Here is a 20,440-nt window from a genome sequence, read left to right on the forward strand (position 1 = left end):
GAAACCTTTAACATCTACCTAGATATGTGTAAGAACATGCAATCAGAAACCAACCAAAAAAAGGAAACCTTCCTCCCTGCATAAATTCTTGATTATATCAGTGAGACAGGAAGGAGGAGAAATGGTGCTAAGTGTTCTGCTGCTCATGCCAAAGAAACAAAAATATTTGCTTGTGTCTGGTATTGTGCGGAGCGGCCTGAGGGGCCTCAAGTCCCGCTCCCCATAGAAGAACGCAGGACATGGTGAGGCCAAAAAGGAACACCCATGGAGCCACAGGTAGGGGAATCATACCACTATAGTCTCACTGGAGGCACTATAGTCTCAGTGGAGGCTGGATCCACACAACCTGCAACCAGCTGTCAGCTTCTCTGCCTGCCAACCAACTGGCTGACCAACCAACGCAGCCACGGCAGTTATATCAGTGGCTAATTGGGTAACTGGTTACAGCTGACGGCCAACTAGCCACAGCTGACGGCCATCTACTACCGGAGCCAGCACCTTTCCACGTGAGGCCGAGACTCTGGAAACTGCTCTCTGGGACTCTGTCCCCACATCTGGTCAGAGTGAATTTGCAGAATGAGGAGTGAGCCCGGACTGATGCCAGACACCAGGCTCTCTGGAACACACTGAAGGCGGCAACTGGACCTAGGGCAGTAACAGAGACCCTCTCCTGGCCAAGTGAATGGCCAGGAGAGCACTGGGCTCTCCCATAGTCAGACTGTGCAGAGGTACTACAGGTATTCCCTGCCTTAAACGGATCAGTAAATACACGTGATATTCTAGGGACCACATGCAGGAAGTTTACTGATAACATTATCTGGTATCTACTGTTCGTGTTTTTAAATACTGGGAGGACAAACTTCATTTCCAGCAGACAGGAAAAATCACGCTCTACCAGGCTGCAAAAATCACTTAGCGAACCTGTGCCCATGAGCTGGAAAATTGTTTCTATCACCAGAAGGAGCAACATAGCCATCTTTGATACTTGACCAGGCAAAGAGAGGCACTGAGCCTCTGAACTGCAACTGTGACATAACTGAAGCGGATTAAGGCTGAAACCTAATTGTCAGGTGATTCTGTTTAGAAAACTCACTGGAAGCAAAGACCTTAGTCCGACACTTGGTGATGGCATTTCCCCTAATGGAAATACGTTTCCAGGAGGACATTAAGCAGTGGTATGACTTCATCAGTATTACCGTCCTTCATATGATAAACCAAACTCACATCAAGTTTAGCACAGTTAAGACCTACTCTCCCTGTATTACTGATTGACAGAAATAATCTAGTTTGCTGTTAATTATACAATAAATATATCATTTGGGTGTGTTTTGCTGTTAGGTGACAGTGCTATGTCAAAACTTGTCCAAAACCCAGGGCAGATTGTGTTTTATCAGTTTGGAAAGTTTCAAAAATTTATTTTCCAGCCAAGGAGGTTACTGTGGTTATTGTTTCAATTATAAGCCTGTCAGAAAGTTTCCTATAAACAATTAGGCTTCTTGGAGCATCACATTTTAGAGCATTTCTTACATCTGAATCTTATAAATTAGGTTCTTCCATGTACAAATTATGCAAATTTAAGGTATTTGATGAGTAGTTAAGAGACCAATAACAAGGGGGAAAAAGGTAGTAATTAGATTTTTTAAGATGAAGGAATAAAGTGGGATCTAAATCTAGTAGAAATTAATAAAAGCTTTATATTCAAGAATCACAAGTATAGAGGTGACCAGATGGCTCAGTTGGTTAGAGCATGGGCTCTCAACAAGGTTGCTGGTTCAATTCCCCCATGGGATGGTGGGCTGCGCCCCCTGCAACTAAAGACTGAAAACAGCGACTGGACTTGGAGCTGAGCTGCGCCCTCCACAACGAGATTGAAGGACGACGACTTGAAGCTGATAGGCCCTGGAGAAACACATTGTTCCTCAATATTCCCCAATAAAATTAAAAAAAAAAATCACAAGTATAAATGCTTACTGTAACATGCAAAAAAATCCTAGATAATTGTGCACAAATTTTCTGAAATGGTAAGACAGAATCTGGATCACAGAAGAGAGAATATCAGAGAAAAGCAAACTGTGCAAAATGGACCTCAACACCAGTGGAGCCTTACTTCAACATGCCCAGCAATCTCTCCCTGCAGTGTCTGTCATGCAGGGACTCATGGGGGGGTCTCAGTTCCCACTCCCCACATAAGAACACAGGATATGCTGAGGCCAAAAAGGAACCCCCATGGAGCCATAAATAGGGGAGTCATACCACTATAGTCTTGCTGGCAGCTGGGTTGGAGACACAGGAAGCAGGATCCACATGATCTGCAACTTGCCATCCGCTTCTCTGCCAACCAACCAACCTCATCTGCAAGCTGCAATCTGCCCTGCTAACTGCAATCCATGCTTGCTAGCTCAGCCACCATCTTCTTGCTAGCCCCAATTTCCTGCCAGCGTAGCCACAGCAGTTATATTGGTGGCCAATGGCTCACTGGTTACAGCTGACAGCCAACTAGCCACAGCTGATGGCCATCTAATCACAGCTGATGGCCATTTACTACCCGAGCACCTTTCTACATGAGGGCGAGAGCCTGGAAACTGCACTCCCGGCTCTGTCCCCACAGCGTCCCCTCCCATTTCCCTCAAAAGTTATTTCAAAATTTCATTCTCTCCTTAAGCCTTTTCTCCACTTTCTTCCCACCAATTCTTAATAAACTGGCTTCTAAGCAGAAAGGTGGTGCCATCAAGAAGGAACTCTCCACAATCTGCCCAGCAAAGGTATCTGCCTCCATGCCCACTGACGCTGCCTTCTTCCCTTTCTCCTTTCGTCCAAGGCGCACTCCTCCACTTGTTTTCAGGACCCATCGCTTCCTCTTTCATAAGGATCTTCCTCTTCTTCAAAGGTGCACTCCTGGGTTCTAACTTCAACCTTCTTTTTAGTCTATACCTGCACTGACCACATGTAGCTATTTAAAATTAATTAAAATGAAATAAAATAAAAAATCCAGTTCCTCAGCTGCACTAGGAACTAGTGACTTGTAGCCACTGTGTTGGACAGTGCAGTGCAGATAAAGAGCATTTCAAAAAAAAAAAAGAGCATTTCCATGACCGTAAGTTTGACTGGGCAGTGCTGTTCTGTGTATTCTATACACCCCTGGGGCAACCTCTCCTTTATTCCTAAGGCTTTAAACTATACTCCTTTGACATTAATTTATGTTAAGATTGTAGATTCCAAGTATTTTTTAAAAAGCAATATACCAGTGGTTCTCAATGACAATCTGCATATTAGAACCACCTGGGGGCTTTAAAATTATAAATGCTGGACCCCTACCCAGGTTAATTAAATCAGAAATTCTAGGAGTTGAGGGTGCATTAGATCAGGCTAAGATGCATTTCAAAAAAAACAACTGAAAGTATTTTCTTTTAATGTCATGTGAAAGCTCAAAGTAATCTGCCTTAGTGGGGATTCTCCATATAAATTCCCTATACAGCATTGTCACAAACTTCTCTTATAATACATTTAGACAGTAACCAAAAAGTCAAATTTCTTACCTGTATGATAAAATGTGAGAAAAAATAAAAGTACTCCCATGAATATATTACTTAAAAAAGTAACAACTCCACAAGTAATTCCTTCTGGAACTGGGTAGACAGTTTCCACAAAAAGCTCAAAAAATATAGGTATACTGCTATTCAAGAACACTCCCAGGAGAATACAGGAAGCATACAGTGTCACTAAAACAAAAACACAAACAGTTTAGTTTCCCAGTAGCAGCAGTGAGTAGTATCAGACAGATCTTCTGGGTCTTCTCTTCTATAAGTTACTGACATGCAATTTCACCTCTTTTCAATGGCAGTTGATAAAATTTGATAAAGCATCATATATCTGTCAGCTCTTTGCTCATGTTTTTGTGGAGTACTTAGGAAAAGGTTTTGTTCCTGGATGATTACCAGCTTATTTGCTTTATCTTTTTGGTGGATTATTCCAAAGCATAGAAACAATTTTACCATAATAATAGAATTAAAAGGATTATTCCCCCTTAGTCACACTCCTGAAAAACAGAGGGATCGATAAAATATAGCAACTTAATCCAAAATCTAGACAAATTCTATAATTTTAAAGAGAATTTAAAATCTAAGAATAAATGTAAGAAACATTGTTACTGAAAATTATGTATTTAAAGAGACTGATTAATAGTAGCCCTCAAATATAAAATAAAAATTATTCAGCATATAATTCCTGGAGAAACACTTAAAATAGAATTGTTCATAGAACATATCAAATTATCAGAATCAATATTTTTTCTTCATTTTCTATATTGCATTAGTGTTCGCCACCCAGTCAGTTCTCCTTCCATCACCATATATTTGACCCCCTTTACCCTCTTCTACCAGTCTTCAAGTTTTGAATGAGTTTTGTGTCAACAATTCTTTAAAAATTTCTAACGTTTTTGGAACACAGAAAAAAATTCACCCAGAAATATATAATTAATAGTGGTTAGGATCTTAGATTAGCCAATAAAAAGCCTATTAATCCTATTCTGTAGTGAAATTTTTGAATAAGGACATTCTTCTTAGAAGAATGTTTAGAGAAATGCACCCTACTCCAAATAATTATACTATTGCTATTGTCTGCATACAAACCTTCATTAATTTTAATTTGAAGGTGAAAACAGAACCAATGGGGAAAAAAATGATATCGTATTTAGCAATCTAAAACACATCCCCTATAGGCTAAAAGTACATCATACCCAGTGATGATAATGAGTAGAATTTATTCTAAGCTTAAGGTTACCAGGAAGATATTTTAAATAAATATATTTATTAAGGAAAAGAAATTTCTGTACAAGAACTGCAGAAAATGAGGGAGTTACCCTAAATCTGTTATGTATTATTCATAGAACATATCAAATTATCAGAATTTACAACTGATTATAATAATTAACAGTCCATGACACCGTGGAAGGGGTAAAAACAATAATATCCACTGTTTTCTAATAGAATTTCTCTAATTAACCCCAACTCCTGCTTCCTCTTTCAATTATACTGGCCTTCTTGGATTATAAACTATTTAGTACATTCTGATAACAGAAACAGCTGGTGATTACTTTGACTTTCTCTGAATAGAAGACACATAAGAAAATAGAGAACAAAAGGATGACAGTGAAAAAGAACATACTGCTGGCTAAAGCGGTGACCGAGTCATCCACAGAATTAAATGGGAAGCATCTGATAGTTATAATGCATTCCATTTAAAACGTGAAGTAATTTTCAAGAGACCCTTAAAAACAGAACAAAACCTAACACCTCATGCTCACTGTATATTTGCTAGACATAGATCACGTAAATCAATCAACATGTTTTACTTAACACATGGCACATTAATGGTCCATTAGGAAATCTAGGGAGGGACTATCACTGGTAGCTTTTATAGAATATTCTATCTACAAAAACACTTTATAATAATTTATTGGTCAGTTAGTGGAAATCAGAGTAGAAATGGCTACTGACCCAAACACAGATGAGCCCAGGAGTTTAAAGTAAGACAACACTGAAATAAAATGACAGGAAAAAGCAATCTCTTAAGAACCAGAAGGTGCTACTTCTAAGTAATTATTCACAAACCAGTGATGGAATTACTATTTTATAGAAACTATGAAAATAATCCTTTCGACACTTATATTTCTGAAGGAAATATACTCACATATAATTTGTAATCAAGCAAATTAAAGTGTTATACCTGAAAAAGAATCATAATCTGTACATAACAGTCATTGCAAGTTGTAAAACAAAAAATGATAATGTAATGATGAGGACACACGGAAAGGGGACTATTGGTATGGAGTCTTGAAAAGAAAGATTTGATTGTATTGATTTTTATCTAGCATGACACACACACACACAAAGACACGTGCGCGCGCACACACACACGGGATGTCTCAGAGTAGTAGAGCTTGGTGAAGCAGGGGCCTTGTCTGAAAACCCCCTCACGGCCATGAAGCCACTCTCGTGGCTTCATTTCATGCTCATTACAAATCTTCTGATTTTGGTTTCCTAAGTATCTAAATTCTGGGAATGGAAGAGGAAATCTTTGTCAACTGGAAAAGATAAATTTTCTATTGTGATTAAACATTGGTGATGGAACTGTAAATAGTTCATATTCTGGTGGGTAATCTGAATATGCATATTAGAGTAAACAATATACTTATTGTTTGATCCAGAAATTACAGTTCTAGGAATTTATTCTATAGCGATGCAGGTACAAGTATATAAAGAACACACACTGAAATAGTTTGTAGTATGAAAAGATTAAAAACAAGCTAAATATCTACCAATAGGGGGTTGGTTGTTTAAAAATGTATCAAACATCCAAACAAAGGTATACTATTCAGCCATTAAAAATGAAGTAACTATGTATGTACTGATATTAATGACATCTAAGATATATAAGTAAAAAAGATACAGAAAAGTGTTATATTTTTTAAAAGGATACACATACACACACACATTTGTAAATGTATATAGAACTCTCTGGGCAAATACCCAAGAAACTGACATTCAGGGTTGCCTCTAGAGAGGGAAATTGGGGGCCACAGGAGGTAGACATTTTTCATTGTATACCCTTCATCAACTATTTGAATTTGACTTTTTTTTACTATTTGTATATCTTACCTATTTCACAAAATAAAAAGGAGAAATTTCATTGGTAATGAAATAATGAATTGGCTAACTGATTTCACTCCACTCCATGCAAGTTTGTTAGCTCACTGACTCAGAAACGGTTATCACCAGGTGAGCTGACCCACAGCCCCGATGTCGACACCTGCGAGCCACATAAGCAGGCCTCAGTGCAGGGTCCTTGACACAAACATTCCCACTTCATCTATTAGAACTCCTGTTATACATTGGATAAGTGGGCTGTGATGAAGGACATAACCGCTGAGTCCGGTCATCAAAAAGAGAGTATTTTCATTCAATTCTCTTACTCGTGATGTTTACTTCTTGTATTACTATAAAAATGATGACCAAGAGGTTGTTTTACCCTGGAGAGATATGCTGAAATCACTTCTTATTGCAGAAACCAAAGAATCAAAATAATTTACACAGGAAAGGGTTAAATTAAGATTTTCATAATCAGAATGGGGGAAAGGTAGCTGTGTCAGGACTGATTTAATATATTCCTCCCCAGTGTTCTGGGACATGCATAAAGTAGAAGCCGATTATTAAGAGTCTGAATTTGACTTCCATTTGAGTTTTCAGTTTAGAGTCTGATACAGTATCTTTATACACATTTGGCAGATCCAGTGGGTGAATGTCATCTATTAAAAGTCAGGCAGACAAGATAATTTCCTGCTAGTCAGAGAGGGTTCAAACTACATGATCATTAAATATTTCCATGACTTTCTATAGTACTGATACTAAAATTATAACAAATTGCCTCTCAATTAAAAGTCAAGGTATTAATAATTTAGCGGAACAAACACAATGCTGATGTAGTTTTTTCAAAAGAGCTAATAAAATTCACAGGCCCATAATTTAAATTGCAAAAATGACAAAGTCCTGCGTAGCACAAAATAGTTACAATGGATGTATTTCAAGAATATGAATTGGATGATAACCCTGAAAGTACTGCTCCCCCAACCCTGGCAGCCAATGACAAACCGAATTTCTAAACTTTAAGGAAATAAAACTATGTATGAATACATTCTTATTAACCAAAACACTCAAACCTTAGATGATTAGTGGTTATAAAACAAATCACAACATTTCAGATAAGAATAAGAGCTATTTCCACCCAACATTGATTGAAATTCGCAAAATAACATCAATAACAATAACAATTTCAAATCTTGGATTTATATAGTTTTTAAAACATTTTTTGAAAATGCTTTCAAATATATGATCATATTTGATCATCCTACCAACTCTTTGAGGCAGGTAAAGTATTTTACAGATGAACTAACCGAAGTGCTGAAAGTCAAACTGACTTATTTAGAAACACTGTGGGTTAGCAGTGCTAATAATAATATAATTAAGGCCTAGAGAAGCTAACATGTTTTCCAGCAAGCCACTCTTGTCAAATTGGAAAAAAACAAAATAAAAACAAGGCTTGGTATTTCTTTCATTCAATGGTATTGACACAATAGGCATGCTTCCCAAATCTGTATTCTGTACAAAGCTGGGAGTGATTGCATATAAGATAGATGACAGAATAAAAAATAGAGCATGAAAAGGTTACAAAGAAAGAGATAAACTTTAATCATGGTAAGTGTAAAATAGGTCCAAAAAATTATTGCTTAGATATATAAAATGGAAAACTTTAGCTTAAGCCTTTCTTCAAAACATTTATCAGGAGTCTATTATATGTAAGCTAACATGCTACAACAGTAAATAGGACATACTCCATCTTCAAATCACTCCTCATCTCAAGGAATATGATAGATGCCTATTGGCTCAGCAGCCATTTATTTGCACAGTGTTAAGAAGATAATTAATTATACTTCATTGTCTTAGAAAAAACTATGTCTAATCACGAAAAACAAGACCCTCACAATATTAGGTGCTGAGTGCAGCATGGGAAGTGTGCTAAGTTTTAGTAATACATTTTGAGAAGGACAGTGACAAGCTATGGCAGATTTAGAAGAGTGACTATGTCACGGTGGTCAGTGGTGGGGAATCCATGTCAGATGACAAAAGGTTGTAAGAACTGGGGGATGTTTAGATTAAAAGCTAAGGCCAGACATGACAAATATCTTCAAATGTTTTGAGGGCCCATCAGTGGAAGTGGGAGGCAGCTGACTTGCTCTGTGGAAGTTATGTTGTTCCAAATTAGTTATCTCAAAAGGAAGAATAATTTCCCAAAACCCAGAGCTGACTAACAACGGACCAGGTAATGTGTCTCCTCTTTTGGGAGGTATTCAGGTTGCAGCCAGATGCATAAATATCTGGACTGTAATGGAAGAGATACATTTATTGAATGATAATACCAGGTGACGACCAAGGTTCATTTAAATACATCAATGACAAATTTAAATACATGTAGGAGAGCTTAACTAGGATATTAAAAACAAAAATCTTATAGGTGCTTCTAGGTAGATAAGAATAGAGAATGTGTTTAGTCTTAAGAAGCATTATAAATAAGAAATAAGGATTATTAAAATAACAATAAGTTTTTATTATGAATTACCTTACAGATCAAAATCAGAAATTTCCCTCAAGAGTAGGTTTATAATATTAATATACTTTATTGGATAAATTTTTATTCTTATGCATACTGACTGAATTTTTATTTTATGATAAAGTTAACTGGGAATTCTTAAATTAGACCTTTATTAAAAATATTTCTACAATCTAAACTTGATACTACAAGTGAAAATACTTTTTGGAAATAAAGACAGATGTATAAAGAGAAAGAGTAAACATCCACAGTACTAACTACATAGTTTTTTCATAGTTTTCAGCATGTTTAATATACAGAATATATACATGTGTATATACACACACTGATATACATTTCTGTATCACTGAGCTGTGTCTCACAGAAGAGTCTCAGTCTCACATTTTCTTCCTATAATCGACTGCTGTGGCCTTCATAGTCTACCACTAATTTAAAAATCCAGTGTATGAAACAGTGATTCCAAAAGAGGATGGGGAATATCGTGCTGCAATACTCATTAATGACGATGATTTTCTTTCTTTGTATTATTAATCTGTGGTGTCCCTTGTTTAGCCACTTTATTGGCATAGTTTAGTCCTATAAAGGTTGACAGTTATGTTTACATTGTCTAAGGGCTGGAAGGCAAAGTAATTATCTCACAGAAATGAAGCACATAATCCTTTGTAATAGTGGGCCCAGAGTAGAGACTGACTGAGAAACCAGATTTCATAGATAGAGGTTTATCAGTAACTTTTAAGTCCCCAAAGAATTACTTATGGTTCTGAAGAAGGTAATGGACTATTAAGTCACGGAACACTGACTAATCACCTGGTCAAGTCCTCTTCCTTCCAGAAACACTGAATTTTCTTGAAGACTTATTTCTTCTTGAAAATCACATTGATACATGGGATGATCTTCCTCAATAGGCCCTTTGAGTATTTCATGACTCTTACATTTAAGGTTTTTGACAAATCCATTCTCTTAATCTACGTTCTACTTTTTCATTCTTGATCAGACAGTTGTGAACATGAATTACAGTTACTTTTAGTTAATAAAATTTAAAATAATTAAGTCACTCCAGACTTCTTTCCTTAAAGCTTAAAAACCCTAATTTCCTTAATAATGTGCATTTCTTTAATCACATTCATCATTCTTTTCTGAATTTCCTCATTTAATCCCCAATTTTGGGGCAAGTGTATGTTTTTATTTCTTTGCATGCTATCAAAATGGAACATAATTATCTTAATAAATATAAAACACATGAAAATATATTAAGAGGATTACTCTCTAGCCTATACATGTCACATGCCGTTCAATACAACCAAATGTTTTCTTTCTTCAAGTATCACTTGACGTCAGCTTGTAGTCAGCTGTCACTCTCAAGGGGCTTGTGTCGAGCTAATCATTCCCCCTTCCTTACCATCCACTCCTGGTTTCTGACATCACCATCATGGCATCCTAGAAACGTGAATTAAATGAAGAACCTCTCCCATGGCAACTTCTGTTAAAAATCAAATTATATTGTTTCAGCAAACTCAACACCAAAGTGTTAACATTTTTCAAAACGCCATTTTCAAAGCATTCATCTGTTCTGTGAAAAATGACTGAGTTGTGGCTAATAGGGCTAGACATCTAGTTCTAAGATAATGTGAGTAATGTACAAAGCATAAATTTCAAGATTTTGAAACTCTCATTATCTAGTCATGAGTTTATTTATTTGCCCTACTGTAGATACTTCAATTAATGAAACTATAATGCAATTTTAAATATTGAGTTTCCCTAAGGGAATACAGCATACTGCTGATAGCCTCCAAGAAGATGTATGTTTGCAAGTACATATAACAAAACAGTATGCCTATGTAGAACAGAATGATCCAGTTTTCTTCTATAGAGATGGCAACAATAATATCAAGATCAGTGGACAACAGAAAGATATTGATAGAAGGTTTTAGTGGTAGCAGCACTTGTAACATATGGGTTGAACAAAATTAACTAGCTTTTAACTTATGATGTCATCAGTTACAATTAATGCATATATCTTCAAACACTTTTCATGTAGATTCTTCTGGTATATAAAAACCAGTAACAGAAATACCAAGTTTTCTAGAAATGGGGAAAAAACTATATACTATTTTCCTAATTAAAAAAAGAATGACTCTGGTTAAAAAATGAAACATGAATTTGCTGTTACTGACTTTACATATCAGCCTAAAGGTCTAGATTTGTCTATAATTAGATTTTGTAGTTAAGTTCCCTTTCATGAAATCTCTTTTACTTAAAAGGAATTACGTCATATTTTTACAAAGACAGTAAGAGTATCTGTGACAGATTTTTTCAAATTTTCCATTGTTCCATTAAAATGTGCCCTTAAGTCATCCTACTGCTAAAGCTGCATAACAAAGAATGGCCATGATTGCTCTTACTGGAAATAAGTCATAGCTACTGATATTCAGAATTCATTCACTCATTCATTCATTCCTCAGGGCTTGTGGTAGGTACTGAGGTAGGAGTTGAGGTCAGAATTTATAAGGCACAAGTCCATGCTCCAGATTTTCAGGCTGGTAGGGGAGATGAAACATACAGAGGGTGCTAAAACATCTATACACATTTTAAGAAAGGAAAAAACTGTATTAAAATTGTAATACTCAATATATACCGATAACAAAAGATGAATACAAGTTGTGTGTATACATGTTTTTGGCACCCCCGGTATAATTAAGTATTCGTGGTATCAGGAAAGAGAACAAAATATACAATAATTAAGAGAAGGAATGTGAATAAATCTAGTCCTTAACCCAGTGTATTTATAAAATATAAATATATAAAATAATAAAAATGCATCTTTCGGGAGTATCTAAAACTGACTTGCAATTGAAAACAGTAGAATTTATAAATTAAGTAGTTGTTAAAATGACCACATCAACCTCAACCTTTCAGTTCTGTCCTTGATTTAATTTGGAATTCTGCTTTCCTTTCTGTTCAACATAATCATTTTCAAGGACCAGTTGGAGAAATAGTCTTGACCAGGGTCAATTAAATCAACTTTTTTTTAAGATTTAAAAAGATGTATTGTTTTCAAATATATGCCTTTTTTCTGATTACAAAAGTAAACATGCTCATTATACAAACCTCAGACAAAAAAAGAGGCAAAAAATTAAATTCATTCCTAGTACCTCCATCCAGAGAGAAAAACTGTCAATTTTATGGTAAATAAAAAATACATACAATTTAATACATGTTATTATCTTATAATGAATATTCTACACTTAATTCAAGGGAAAGAAATCTGTACTCATGACTATGTTCTTGTAAGATCTAACAGATGCATACTTGACATACAGTATCACAAAAAAATCTGAGTGTAATGCCATGAATAAGAAGAGTTGTAAACTAAAACTGTTCTACCAGAATGTCGTACAACTGCTAAATTATGAAATTATACTAGAATAAAAGTTTTAAAAATTCTGGCCCAGAATACTTTCCAAAATTGCTCAAAACCCTAAAGTAGGAATGTTAGTGTATAAAAAGTACAGAGTATCCAAAAATTATTACTCTGGACAACTGGGCTTCACAAGAAAAGCAATCACCATTACAGAGGAGTCCCAGCACAATGGTATAGAGCAGAGGTCTCCAAACCTCCCTTCTCAACACCCTCAGTGTCTCAGTGATTTTTTTCGTGGTGCTCCAAGGCCAAAAGAGATAGCTAACAATTCTATTAATTACATAGCTAGGTCCAAACAATTTAATAAATATATACGTCCTAACAGTTTAGTAGCTATTTCAAAAAATAATACCCATATGTTGAAAGAAATACATTTTTATTTCATTTATAAATAACCACAACTACCTACCAATGGGCTGTGCATCTGATGGGCACTGCACAACTTCTTTTCAAGTCTTGGAACCAGACTGACACCACCACCCTCATTTCCTGTTCCACACTGATTTTTGTGGGGTATTTGCTTTTTATCACAGCAACTACAGAAAACCTAACTGGGCAAAGATAGGACATCATCAAAAAGAGTGTAGCAGGGTATAGTGCTGAAAGTGGGAAGTTCCTTGAACCAGAGATTCACACAGTATGTGGCAGATGTGGAATATCCATTTCCTTTGGAAATTGAAAACAACCTGTCCTGCCCTTGTGAGTTCTCTGTGGCACTCCCGGGCGGCTGGCTTGGTGCAGTAGGGTAATCATGGGTATAGGGCAACCTTATCCCTTTGCCCTATTATTACTGTAAAAGTGACAGGAACTCCCAAATAAATGGGTGTCTTGGAAAGATTTGACAACTCTGATGTGTAAACTGTGTAAGTCCAAATTGGGATGCACAGTATGCCTTAATTATCTGTAGACAAAAGGAACCTTTCTCTCATAAGAGTCCTATGGACCGTACATGCCAGAGTTGTTTACTCCTACCCATACAAGTGCTTGTTGTAACAAACAATCCTACAATCCTACAATCTACCTTTACCACAAACAATCCTACAATTAGACATATTCCAAAAGGTGGCTGAATATTACTTGCAAATGGAATAAAAAATACAGTAGTTCCGCCCTTATCTGTGGTTTTGCTTTCTGAGGTTTTAGTTACCTGAGATCAACAGCAGTCCAAAAATATTAAATGGAAAATTCCAGACATAAACAATTCATACATTTTACGTTGCACACCATTCTGAGTAGTGTGATGAAATCTCATGCCATCACACACCTTCTGGTTCTGTCCTGCCCGGGAGGTAAATCACCCCTTTGTGCAGTGTACCCACACTGTACACGCCCTGCCCGTTAGTCACTTCATAGCCAGCTCAGTTATTAGATTAATTGTAGTGGCTAGTTATTGTTGTGGTATCAAAGTGCTTGTGTGCAAGTAACCCTTATTTTACTTAATAATGACCCCAAAACATAAGAATAATGATGCTAGCAATTTGGATATGCCAAAGAGAAGCCATAAAGTGCTGACTTTAAGTGAAAAGGGGTGTATATATAGGAAAAAAACACAGTATATCTAAGGTTTGGTACTATCCACACTTTCAGGCATCCATTGGAGGTCTTAGAGAATACACCTTCGGACAAGATGGGGGCCTACTGTATGCATCTTAAATAATCTTTTGTTAAAGTAAAGAAAGAAGCAATAACAGAGCCCTCTTGGTTTATAAAATAATTTGTCACAGTAACTTTATAAAGATCCTGTGGTAGGCAGAATAACGTCCTTCCACTTCCACCCTACCCCACAAAATATTCACGTGTTAGTCCCTGGAACCCGTGAGTACGTTACCTTACATGGTAAAAAAGATTAAGGCTACTCATGGAATTAAGGCTACTAATCAGCTGACATTAAAATTGGGAGATTATCCTGGGTTATCTGGATGGGCTCAATGTAATCACACAGATCCTTAAAAGTGGAAGAGGGGGCAGAAGATGAGAGCTCAGAGGAAGATGTGGCCTGAGAAGAAAGGTGCGGATGATGCAATGTGAGAAGGACTTGACAGGGTGTTGCTGGCTGTAAAAACGGAGGAAGGGAGCCACAAGCCAAGGAATGGAGACGGCCTCCAGCTGATAGAAAAGGCAAGGAAACGATTCTTCCTCAGAGTCTGCCTACACTTTGATTTTAGCCTAGTGATACCCGAGTTGGACTTAGAACCTTACAGAAATGTAAGAATAACTTAGTGTTGCTTTAAGCCACAGCCTTTGTGGTAACTTGTTATACAGCAGCCATAAAAACGAATCCAGACCCCCAAGTGATACTAATAACAACAATAAAAACAACTATAAATGTTTCAGGTCAATTGGATGAGCTAAGTAAGCTGTCTCTAATATACTTCCAACAGGTATTTCAAGTGAGTTTTATTTTTTATAGATGATGTAATAAGACTAAATATAAACTAAACCTATAGGTGCTGGTTCAAAGAATTTTACTGGAGTATACTTCAAATATCATAGCTTTGCCTTTGTTCATGTTCCTTACTGTCTCACAATGATGTAATGGCTATAAAGAGGACAAAAATCTTTGCATGATGCTCTGGTATGAATTTTAAAAGAATATAAGCTTTTCCATGCTATATAAGCTTAGTTTAAAGATTATACTTCTTTTCTATATGTAAAATACCAATGAAAATATTTTTAGTTATTTCCTGAACTCTTTTTAGATGGGGTCATGGTTTGATTGAACAAGGGAGACCTTTTTGTATATTTAACAATTACTTAGAGAAAGCAAGAAAAAGCCCTACTGTCAGAGTATACACACTTCTGGGAACTGAAAATATTTACTCAAAGTTCCAAAGTCTGTGTTCACCTGTGGTTAAAGGCAGGTGTGTGATGCTGTTCAAACAGGTCAGGGTGAACCACGTGGACGATAGCGTAGCCCCAGAAAACAGGAGGAGAAGAATTAGCTTCAGCATACCCCTGATAAAATCTGCAAACCTGAAAAGAAACAACGTTCTATTAATTCTAGCTGAATTTTTAAATTACTACTTAAATCAATGACACATTTTCATTTAATGGTAATTTCTTGAAATTTCTATACATCCTTTTAAAAGCCAAGTTTAAAAAAAATTTTAACTGGTACAGTGTGTGTGTGATATTATTTTGTGATAAATGTTGTTTTCCCTTATAAAACATACAAAAGGTAATCTCTGTTAAGGATCTATCACTTACAGGATGGATTCCAGGTTTTTCAATGCCACTTCTACTTTCATTATATTTTCCTATAATTTTCAAATATCCTATAATGAGTACATATTGTTCTAGTTTTAGAAAATAGGCTCAGTTGTTGACATAAACCTGCAAAGATGGCTCTCCCTAAATTCAAACTCCGAGAACAAACAGAAGGCTTCCCCTAGCGTTTTTGGCGTCCTATGTGATCTGGTCTCTGCCTCCACTCTCCCTTTACCTTCCTATGCTCCAGCTGGACGGCCCTGTTTCTGTTTCCCACACATGCTAAGGTTGTTTCCCACAGAGACGGACTTGTGCTGTCTGCCGGGAATGCTGGCGCCCCCATTCTTCACATGACTTACTCCTGCCACTCCTCCGGTCATTCAGGTGGCAGGTCAGCACGGCTCTCCATGTTCACTGAGGAGACCCTCCCCATCCCACCTCCACACTCTTTTATTTTCTTCATACCGTTTATCACTACTGGAATTTCTCCTGTTTTTGCATTTGTTTATATTTTTCTGTCTCCCTTATCAGACTGTAAGCTTTGCGAGAGCAAGAACGTAGCTCTGGAATAGTGAATACTATTGTTCAAAGCTTGGGACTACTGTGTCATAGCATTTTAAATTCTTAAAATCCCTGCCTTTTTCTTGAATTAACATGAAACTGAAAGGAATCTGGTAGAGATGCTTATCATTTAGTTATGGCCAAAACCTTTTCCATTTGCCAATGACTTTTTCTCATCTGCTGATTAACTGTTGATTGTATAGGTACAATCCTCCGGCTGCGCCTACACACAACTCACTGTCCTTCAGAACTGCTCCCATTGTAGAAAAACAGATACCATCTCAAATATGACATTTACCATGTTTTTCTTTGAAATTGTTTAAAATGGATTTTAATTTGTGTGGTAATTATGTGACTGTCCTTCTTAACACTTTCAATACTATCTCTTGTTTTTCATTTATTTGACGTGACATGATTAATCATGTATGTAAGCACTATCTGGACTAAAATGACTTCCTATGAGAGCTGATGCCATCTTTTGGTGGGAAAAATGGATGCATCTTTGCCCAATGACTTAGATTTGTTCTCAACTATGAAAGTTCACAGGCAGAAAATTCTTATTTTGAAAATTCTGAAAAAGGTTCCAGAGCTTGACAGAAATGTCCCTCAAGAAAATCTAAACACTTTGTTTTAATTCCATGCTCACCAATCACTTTTCTGATTTATATTTTGGTACGCTGTTTACTTGGTATGCTGCTATTAACTTACTTGTCAGATAGGCAGATGACAAGGTATCAGAGAATAAGACAGTTTTCTGAGACAATCTAAGTTGAGTGAAGTTGAACAGTGAGAAAGTTTCACAGGGCCAGACCACCCAAGAATAAAGTGACCGCTGTAGTCTGCTTTTTGGGGACCTAGTCCTTTCAAATGGGCTGATACCATCAAAGTATACTATTAGGACCAAAGTAGTACATTTAGTAGTGACATTTAGCAACACAATTACCCAAAGCACTCAAGTTTATAAAGGGGTTCTATTCTACAGATCCCCAAAATAGAGTTATTAATGTAATTTAAAATTTTATTTTAGGCCTAGGAGATACCTAAAATTGATTTCAAACCCCAGAGTAAGGGCAGTACTTACTTTAAGAACTTCCATTTCAACAAATTAAAAACACAAATGTCCTCATTCTGATTTTTCCCTCTATAGTTAAAATTAAGGGTTTATAGAAAGAAAATAAAGAGAAAGGAGCATGTGAGATGTCATTTCTGATATGTAATAGTTCCTTCCTACTTATTTGGTGCTCAGAATAGAATTTGGTAAATGACGACTCACTCTAATTAGCTTAGAGATTTAATTAGAAAAAATTAGGTATGATTCTTGTCAAATGTGACAGGTCAATGTATTTCAGTATCAGTGTAATTATTTGCTACAAATAGCTACCTTCCTATTCCTCTTCTTTAGCTTTTAGATTTTATTCTTCTATTTTCCTAACTTATAAAAACCTCAGATAAAATGATTTAGAAATTACAGCATCAATTTATTCTTTCACCATCCCAGAAACACTATGCAAACTTTAAGATCTAGATATAATATTATACTGTGTCAATTTTCCTTAAGTATTTAGATATTGAGGTGATTTACCTATCTTATTTGATCTCCCTAAATATGTCATTAGATTCTTCCTTTCCTGATAAAGTTGATTGCCTAATTTTGTTTTTTATTAAACAGGGTAAAATGTTTTGGGAAGTGAAGGAATATTATTTCTTTGGAAACACAGAGAGTAGTTTTATAGGCAGACACCTACATGAGTGACATTTTCATTCTTTTCCTTTTTGAGAATAAATTACACTTTTTCTTTCTTCTGACTCATTCTAAAAATGTGTTGTCATAATGTGTTAAGATCATACGTAGGCAGTTTGATGAAACTGCAAGTCTTTATGGACATTTTTCATCAAAATGAAATAACCACAGGGACATACCTGCCAAAAAAGACCAGAAATAAATCGATCTCCTAATCAGGATACTGCCTTTTCATGGAAAGTTCTACACATGCTCTTATAAATTATTCTTTTCTGTTCTCGATAACTATTAATTTGCCTTTATTACTGTATCACCTTTTCTTGGGTTCAATTTGTAGATGTTGTTATCTAATAATATGGAGAGAGGCAGCTTAATTACACTGAAAATACAACTCTAGTCTCCAAAAACATTTCAGGACAGACCACTCTTGAGAAGGTTTCTGTAGCAGCAAATTCTACCTATTACATGTCGATTTTCCTGTAGCCCGAACAAGTGCTCTTCTCTAACCTACGCCTGTTTTACTTTTCCTTGAACTTTAAAATTTATTTCGGGGAGCTGATTGTCCCTTTGGACTTTTTTTGGTTTGTTTCTGTCCACTGTCATGTTTAACATAAAATATTTTTACCTTGCCATAGCTATTCCAACAACACAGCCTCCAACTATGGACCAAAATCCAATCCAGCCAGCATCTACCTGTGAAGAAAGTGGCAGACACATTTAATTCAAGATCATCATGTTGCAATTTAGAAGGCATAAAAAAATCTTCTATAGTCAATATGTTAAAGGCTAAATGGCAACAAATCTATGAAATATTATTTAAGAAAATGAATCAAATAAAAGGATTCATGTGTGACTAAGTAAAACAAACTTATCTAAGTAAATACATCCTTGAAAAACTTATTGAACATTTAAATCAACAAAATAATCAATGTCACAACAAATACTTTTCAAATATGTTCTACATACCTAGCATTGTACTAAGAACTCGTTAACTGGAAAAGGATAAACAATAGTCATTGACCTCAAAAAGTTTAAAAAGCCAACATACAGAAAAATACTAGGAAATAATTAAGTGTTAAAACATTTGGCAACAACTGAAAATGTGTTAACAGAACATATATGAAGGGGAGCAATATTGGGTGGAGGGCTGAGCACTTAGGGAGACTGGATAGAGAAAGAGAATTTGAACTGAGTTTCAAATGTATAGCTATGCTCTACTTTTGAGAAAACATTTCTGGCCCCATCATGTACTAGCTTAGTGACTCTGGGCAAATTATATCTTCTTACCTATAAAATGGACTAAATGAGATAATTTGTGTACAGATCTTAGATCAGTTGTTGGCATACAGGAAGTGTTCAATAAAGGTTGGAGCTGTTATTCCTGATGATGCTTCTCCATCTATCTAATAATATTATAACTCTTTTCCACCTTCATGACCAAACTTACTCAGAGCTATCTACAAATGCTACCTTTATTTTCTCATCACACATGTATCTTTAAGTCTTATGATTTGGCTTCTCTCTCAACTTACAGTCTAAGTCTCAGTTTTCTCATTAGTAGAATGGGGAAAATAAAGATTTTTTTGAGAATTAAATGAGTTAATAAAGTACCCAATACATGTTAGGTGTTGTTCCCACTGAAATTCCATGTGTCCCTAATAATATTGGTGCATTTTTCTCCTCTTTTTCCTTCCCACGTCTACCACACTTGCTTATTATCTTATTTCTTATTCTGGACTCCTGAAATAACATCATGAATGGTCTCCACAATCTATTCTTCCCATCAATGCCAGAATAATTATTCCAATCATTCCACTTTCCTGCTCAGAAAGTTACTGGCTTTCCTTGAGGCTATATAGTCCAAACTTGACCTGGCACTTGAGTGAGAGCTGACTAACCTAACTTCTACCGCTTATTATTTTTCTAGTCATATTTTTCCATTACACCTGTGACAGAGATTGTCAGCTGTCCACCAAAGTATGTTATTGGGCACTTAGCTAGATTACATGTGTCAGCCCCTAGTCAGTTACATTTGACCACGTGACTAAGCTCTCATTAATGAAAGGAAGTGGGCAGAAGTGAGGTGTGCCACTCTAGACTAGAACCTGGTACAGAGCTGTATGCTTTCCTCCATGCTTGCTTTTCCTCTCTGCCAGTTGGAATCTGGATATACACGTACGTAGTTATCCAGCTTCATCCATGAATATAATGACAAGATCATAGCGGGCAGAAGGGCTGCAAAGCGGAAGCAGCCTAGGTCTCTAAATCAGTGTAAGGAAAAGAACTGTCCAAACTATGGACAACTATCCTAGATCATTATGCAAACTGTCCTGGATTGCTGTGTGAAC

The 20,440-nt window shown here is 36.2% G+C and overlaps 1 protein-coding gene across 1 annotated transcript in view; it reads right to left on the bottom strand.

Annotated features, from left to right (window-relative positions):
* The window catches only part of SLC49A4 (solute carrier family 49 member 4), a 70,228-nt gene that overhangs the window by 5,384 nt on the left and 44,404 nt on the right, over positions 1 to 20,440 (bottom strand). The window contains exons 6-8 of the mRNA XM_074330911.2: positions 18,718 to 18,785; positions 15,429 to 15,556; positions 3,537 to 3,719 (exon numbers count right to left, since the gene is read on the bottom strand). Coding sequence (XP_074187012.2) covers positions 3,537 to 3,719; positions 15,429 to 15,556; positions 18,718 to 18,785 — 379 coding nt within the window. The remainder of the gene's footprint in view (positions 1 to 3,536; positions 3,720 to 15,428; positions 15,557 to 18,717; positions 18,786 to 20,440) is intronic.

Source organism: Rhinolophus sinicus, chromosome 17 (genome assembly GCF_057876585.1).
Source record: "Rhinolophus sinicus isolate RSI-liver-muscle chromosome 17, RSI-T2T, whole genome shotgun sequence".
In the NCBI taxonomy this organism is placed as follows: domain Eukaryota; kingdom Metazoa; phylum Chordata; class Mammalia; order Chiroptera; family Rhinolophidae; genus Rhinolophus; species Rhinolophus sinicus.